This window comes from Arachis duranensis, chromosome 6 (assembly GCF_000817695.3).
Source record: "Arachis duranensis cultivar V14167 chromosome 6, aradu.V14167.gnm2.J7QH, whole genome shotgun sequence".
Lineage (NCBI taxonomy): Eukaryota > Viridiplantae > Streptophyta > Magnoliopsida > Fabales > Fabaceae > Arachis > Arachis duranensis.
The window spans coordinates 27,757,630-27,764,870 of NC_029777.3; the positions used below are offsets into that span (position 1 = coordinate 27,757,630).

At 30.9% G+C, this 7,241-nt stretch overlaps 1 protein-coding gene across 2 annotated transcripts; it reads right to left on the minus strand.

Annotated features, from left to right (window-relative positions):
• Positions 1-3,486: 3,486 nt before the first annotated feature.
• On the minus strand, positions 3,487-6,752 carry LOC107493494 (cytokinin riboside 5'-monophosphate phosphoribohydrolase LOG3). Of its 2 annotated transcripts, none has more exons than XM_052263311.1 (7): positions 6,458-6,752; positions 5,557-5,654; positions 5,338-5,368; positions 4,895-4,994; positions 4,094-4,164; positions 3,855-3,998; positions 3,487-3,754 (listed from the first exon to the last, which is right to left on the minus strand). In XM_052263311.1, exons 1-7 carry the CDS (start codon positions 6,572-6,574, stop codon positions 3,737-3,739), a joined length of 579 nt encoding a protein of 192 aa, XP_052119271.1. In that variant the 5' UTR covers positions 6,575-6,752; the 3' UTR covers positions 3,487-3,736. The 2 variants fall into 2 exon arrangements, with proteins under 2 accessions (XP_052119271.1, XP_015970073.1); XM_016114587.3 differs by having other exon boundaries at positions 3,487-3,776.
• Between the last annotated feature and the right edge of the window lie 489 nt (positions 6,753-7,241).

Here is a 7,241-nt window from a genome sequence, read left to right on the forward strand (position 1 = left end):
ATGGCAATAGTTCGAAGAAACTCAAAGGAGGGTTAGGGGTTCTTCGTCGCGGTTAGGGGTTCTTCGACGGAGGCATTGCAAGCGCCGGCGACCGGCGACGTTCTTCGTGGTGGTTAGGGGTTTTTCGTGAGGCACAATGAAGAGACGGTTAGGGTACAGTGAGGCACAATGAAGACAGGTTAGGGTTAGCTAGGTTAATCGTCTTCCTAAGGCACGATGAAGACGGTGTTCATCTTCATGGAATGCTTTGTAAATTGAGTCGAGAGAGAGAGAGGGGGTAGATTAGGTTAGAGTTATTTGTGAAAGGTGCTCGAGAGAGAGAGAGGGGTAGATTAGGTATAAGATTTTTTTTCCGGCGGAAAATTTTAAATTACAGACGGATTTTCCGTCTGTAATAATTTAATAAAATGTCTGTTTTGTCAGCTTAATTACAGACGAAAAATCCGTCTGTAACCATTCTGCGAAAAAAAATTAATTTTTCCGATGGAATTATAGACGGATTCTCTTTTCCGTCTGTAATTTATACTAATCTATTTTTTTTGTTTTTCGACAAAAAAATCCCTCTGAAATTCCGTCTGTATTTCAGTGGGATAAAATCTGTCGAAAATATTCGTCTGTAATAACTAGTTTTCTAGTAGTGTTTGTAGAATTAAAAACTAAAGAGACTTAGATTTATATTTATTTTTATTTTCTAATATTCGTTGCAATCGAATTGAGTTTACTCTCATATTTTAATTCAACATAAAAAATATTGATTTTTTTTTTAACTGAGATCTAATTAATTTTCTTTTGTTATATGTAAGTGCGGCATGGTTTTACCTTTTTATGCTCTTCTATCATTACATGGTTTCTTTAATTCCTTCCTTTAAACAATCCAAACATTTTAATAATATTGAATGTTCCAAAGAGAGTCAAAAAACTAACATTAACCTTTTCTATATTTGTTTCAACAATGATAGAAAACTAAGAGGGTATCCGTTAAAAATCAGCTAAATGTCTTTGGATGAATTCAAAATCTCTCCGTGGATGATACTTATATTAGGTATTAGAATGTTTCTTTTACTAAGTATCAGAATATTTTTTTTCATGCTAAATAAATGTTTTTTTATATATATTTTGAATTTTTTTTTGTATTAGTGTAACACCCAAAGAGCTTCAGAATGTGAGGTGTGAAGAAATGGGTTTGATTCTGTGCCGTGATCTTAGGAGCAGTTTTGGAAAGATATTACTCAAAAGTTGATTTTAATTAAACAACAATTAATAACAAATATTGTAAATTAAAATAATTTAAATTAATTAAAAATAAAATATAAATTAATGTGATTTTGTTTAGTTTTTGGTTGATAACTTCTTGTTCCATATATTTTTCCTATTTGTTTATATCACATTAACTTCATATAATATAAACTTCTCTTTACAAACTATAAGGGTATAAATAAAAAGAAGAAAATAGTTGAATTACACAATTTGAAGAAAAAGCAGTGCAAGTTAATTTTTCTTCCTTCCTATTCTAGAGCTAATTCAATAATGGGAAATTACGAAGGATTGATGATCTCATAAGTAGTCATGTTAAGTGTCATATCATACATGCAACCTTGATATATAAGAGTTCTTACCTTTAATATATACCTTCCTATTTAATTTGCAATGTCATACATTTATGTTTCATCTTTCAACATCAATTAAAAGTAATAAATACATAGCATTAGGATAATTCATGACACAACAGAACAAGGCCAGTCACAAAATTAAAAGTTCCGGAGTCATCTCCAAGTCCCAATTGTACAAATCCAATAGTAAATGTAACACAGAACAGGGACCGAAGATTATTATTAGTTATTATCATCATACTGTTTTGTTTCTTGAATGCATGTGGCACATGATCAACACATGGCAATGTCAAATTGTCCCTACAAAAAAAGAACTTCACTTGCAATTGTCCGTGTCCAAAATGTGGCTCAAGAGTGCAATCCCCACATTTTTACATTGCATTTCAACACACAAAATAGTAGGGATATATATGAGTCGGGTGAAGTTGGATTCATCTTGTCCAGATTCGATCCTAATTGGATCTATTTTTGAGATCCTTATCTAATCTTAGACTTAGTGAAATTTTACAAATTTCAAGTCGCACTAAAATTGGATTTAAATCGATGAAATTTAGATTTTGATAAACTTTATGTCAAAAAATTATGATACATTTATTTATAAAAATAAAAGAAAAAACATACTTGTTATGAGAAGTTAATGTTCATATTTAAATTTGAATTTGTCTATAAATCCTAATTTCATACTTCTTTGATCTATTTCTAATTTAACAACTGTAATTAAAAATAAATGATAAATTTATAATTAATATCACATAAAATAGAATTAATTTAACGTATATACTTTTTTTAGTCTTTTTAGGATACACATAGGTCAGATAAAGACGGATTCATCTTGACTCAGACTCTATCTTAAATAATAGTCGGATCTATTTTTGAGACTTAAATTCGATCTTAAACCCGATAAAATCATACCAAATTAATTCCTAAATTATTCAGCTTCGAACCAAACCGAACCAAGCCATGTAAACCCCTACAAAATAGAATTGGACCCAGTTAGGCGGTTACTACTTGCTACTACTATTAGTCTATTACCACTACTTATTGCTTGCTGCTTCAGTCAGTGTCTTATTTCTTGTCTTTATTTTCTCTCTCTTCCTCTCCGAGACTCTTTTGATACCCAAAAACTTGCACTAGCTAGATACTTCGAGACACGCCATGAACATAATTGGTCCCATTCTTAATTATTGTTGTTATCACTTAGCAACATTTTATTTAATTTTGGGACCATGTAGTCCTCTGTATACTGTGCAAGGCCCTCCACCTTGTCACATTTTCTTGTTCTACAATTATCTAATTAGTTTGGTCGTTTTGATTCTCACAAGTGCTGATAACTACTTCATCATTTAGGCTTTAGTTTTAGTCACTACATACGTCTCATGCATTATTCTACATAGTAAGATTGCATGTATAAATCTATACAAACTTTTTAAATAACTTTTAGCTAACTTGAATCACACAATTATCAATCATGATGAGTGTATACTAAAATTAGTCACTAAAATCAATTAATAATGTAAAATACATTAATATTGTAAGTGTGAAAAAATTATAAAATAAAAAACCCATTAATTTAACACTTTAAGATTTTGAGGTAGATATGATATTATATTCTCTCATTTAATTTCTCTCTGAAATCATCTCAATAATTAAAAGCTTCCCACACTGGCCTAATAAAATATATATTAAAATATAAATAAATACATAATTATTAATTTTTAGTATGTACATAATATTTCTTCAAAACTATATAGTTTTCTAAGTAATTTGTGCATGATTAGTACTTTTTTGTAAGAATTAAAAGGAGCCAAGAGGCATGAAAAATGAGAATAACATTAATTAGTTGGCATTAGATAATAATAAAAATAATAATAATATGTTGAGATGGAAATGGTTACTTACAACTCCAAATGGTGGTAATAAAAAGTAGTAGTAGTTTGACATATTTGAGGTGAATCGGAATAATTTACATAAAAGAAAAGAAAAAGGGTGATAGTTGAAAGCAGATTGTTCTTGTTGCAGCTCCAAAATTCTTGATGTTACGTGCAAGTGAAGCAAAGTCATGAGCTACCTTGAGATGTCATAATCTTGATGATGAGGGTAAGCAAGTTGCTGTTCCATCTGCCAGCTCAACTTAGAAGCAACACCTTCATGACATGGAACGTATTCCTGTGTTAATCAAACTCAACTTCATTAATTAACATTACACAAATAAATGAACATGTAAATAGTTATTATAAGTCATACCTCCAATTTCTTGACTAACTCTTTTGCTGTTGGTGCTGACACAATTATGTGACGGGCATTTGGGCTAATGAACCCTTCTTCCACTGCTTTGTCAATGAATGAAAGCAGGGAATTGAAGTAACCATCAACATTCACTAACCCCACCTACATCCATTTTAAATTATTTGTTAATTTAGTTAGGAATCCATTAATCAATACTAATAGATCGAGTAATTAATTCACATTAATTAATTAATTACCGGCTTGTCATGAATCCCAAGTTGTGCCCAGGTTATGACTTCAAGAAGCTCCTCTAGTGTTCCATAACCCCCTGCATGCCATGTAAAACTCCATCACTTCTCTTTCATCAATTCAATTGTTACTCTTAATATGTTTAACACAATATCTATATTTAATATATATAAGTAATTACTATTAACTAGGTTATTATCTTTGTGTGTAAGAAATTAAAAAAGGGTTAAAAGCATCATTGAATGTCAGGTGCAGGTGCTAGTTAGAATCGTTATCTCGTGAAAGTTCTTCTGCTTTCATTTCCCATGAAATGAGGCAACTTTGGTACAATCACGTCATGCTTTCAATTTCAAGCCAAATTAAATGCTTATTCAACCTTGAACCGTAATAACAATAAGCACAGTTGCTCAGAGCCGCAGAATCAAGTTCTATAGTGGTATTGGTATGTGTGTGAAGGGAAAGTTCTTTTAGGGGTTCCCTTAACTTGAGATTAATTAAATTCATTCCTACCCCACTTGATTATGTATCCTAACAGCTTGACATTGTTTGATATAAAGTGAAAGGACTAGTCAACATTATCCAATATACTAGTACTTTGTTCAATTTAATGCTTTGTCCATGATTAGGCATGTTAAACATTTTTAATTAAAATGTAACAAAAAGCTTCTGTCAGTATAAGGGATACTAAAAAGTTTAGGATATTATTTATCTCGTCACACACTTAATATATAATAATAATAATTAGAAAAAGCTTAAAGCAATTCTAATTCTGTTTTATTCTAATACAACAAAAATATTTGGATTGTAACCTGGTAAGGCAATAAAGGCATCTGAATGCTTTGCCATCTCTGCTTTCCTTTGGTGCATATCTGCTACAGCTTTTACTTCTCCCACTGTTTCTCCAGTTAACTGCATTTGTAAGGGTATCAACACATTGATCAATTTAAATAAACTACCTCCGTTACAATAATAAAGGAAAAAAAAGGGGCCATAAAAGAAAGAAAACTTTTCTAACATCATCATATACTCCAATGGTAATATTACCAAGTTTTGGAATTGATTATTACATAGAAAAATTTTTAAGCGTTCTAATTATTTTAATTTTGATTTTAGTTATATATATTTTATAATAAAGATCAATGACTAAAACTAATGGAACACTAATATTCTATATTTATTGTACAGAGTTAGTACTAATTTATTTATTACTTAGGAAAAGAAAAAAAAAAGAGAGGTATTTTTAGTGTCATACCTCTCGAGGCATTAGAGTCTTGGGAATAACTCTGCATAGGAGACAATAAGATGACAAAATAATAATTATTATTAGTGTTAACGGAGAAAGTGACCAACACAAAGAAAAAAGAAGGTGGTTTCACTCATTGGCTCTCATTTCTTGTTCTTTCCTTTTACCCAACATTGTTGTGTGGGAAAAAGAGAAAAAGAAAAAAGAGAGTTTGAGTTAGTTACTTACCCAATGACATGCCTACCACCATGATGAACAGCTTGTGAAACCAAACCCATTAGCCCAATGCTTCCACCTCCATACACGAGATCAATGTTCCTTGACACCTTCACACACCATCATTATTAACAACTATTTGATATTGATATTATCATTACATTAATAAGAGCAATTAACTTAATTTCACCATGCAAAGAGTACAAAGATGGTGACTACTATCATAGTCAATTAATGATGATGTTATAAAATATAAAAAGGAAATATATAAGAAATGAATATATGTTAGTAAAGTACTATGAATAATTTTCTTTACATTCTTTTACTATGATATAAAATTTAATTTTTTTTTTTTTTTTACTTTTCTATCAATCACTTTAACATAAAAAATAGTGCATATGTCCCTTCAATTATTATTGTTTGAACTTTGAAGGAGTAGAAACAAAAGGCCAGAAAGAAAAAAGAAAAGGGGGAATGGTAATGATTCTTCAATGGTCACTCAGCAAATGGCACTTGTGCCTCCGTACAAGAGAGAGGCTCAACAGAAAAAGAAAACAAAGATGGAGACTTGTAAAGTTTCGGAGAGAGTTGACAAATAAATCAAAAGCTCTCAGAAACCGAAACGTAGCAACCAACAGATATTCTTGTACGAAAAGCAGAAAATATTTTTATTTTTTTAATAATTAAAATACCAAGTTGAAACCCAGAGAAATAAGATACAGAATTGCAACTAATATCAAAGCACATACTCACTCAACAGAAATGTGCTTTGACGTGCGTTGTTGTTTATGATGATGAAGAAATTAGAGCAAGCAAGAGAGATGTGATAAGTGAAAAGTGAAATAAGTAACAAAAGGGTATTTTCGTAATGAAATTAATAACTAATAAGGTAGTTATAGTTAATTAGTTATACCAATTCGTTGGCAAGCTGAATAGCAGCATCTTGGTAGGTAGTTTTCTTGCCGGGGCTACTTCCGCAGAACACACAAATCCTTTTGAACTTTGAATGCCTTATCTCATTTCTCTCCATTATTTCTTCTCTTCTAAATATAACTTAGTTAGTTAGTTAGTATGTAAGGGAGCACAACAAGAATCCAAATCCGAATCCGAATCTGAATCTGAATCTCCCTCAAAATCGAATTCAACAAGGCAACACTCTCTCTCACTCGAGAGTCAAGAGTAGTAGTGTTATGGTATGGCTAAGGCTATGGATGTTGGTTGGGTAATAAGCCCTCCAAGTTTCGTTGCTTTATAGAAACCGCATTGCTCCTCGCACGTGACTCCCAATCCTTAGCACGCGCGGGCTACTATTCTTATTTCTTGCTCAAATAAACAATTTCAAAAAGATAAACCAAACTTATGTACCTCTTAATCAACACTAGTTGATGACTTGTTTATTTTGAGTAAAATTGTTGTACTCCTTTGTAAGTTTGTAGGAATAGATACAGATAAAAAAAAGTTTAAAGTTCTCCGCTTTAAATTATGTAGTTAAATTTACATTAAAATAAGTAGAAATATCTTAATTTCTTTCGTTTTAGCGTATTTTGTCTAAACAAAAATGGCTATTGAAAAGAAATTACTAAGTGTCCTGTAGGGATATTTATGACATACTCCAATTTGAAAGATTACTCATCATGTTTGATATTCATGAAGAAATTTGAGTGTATTACTATAAAAGAATATGTAATTATTTTGTG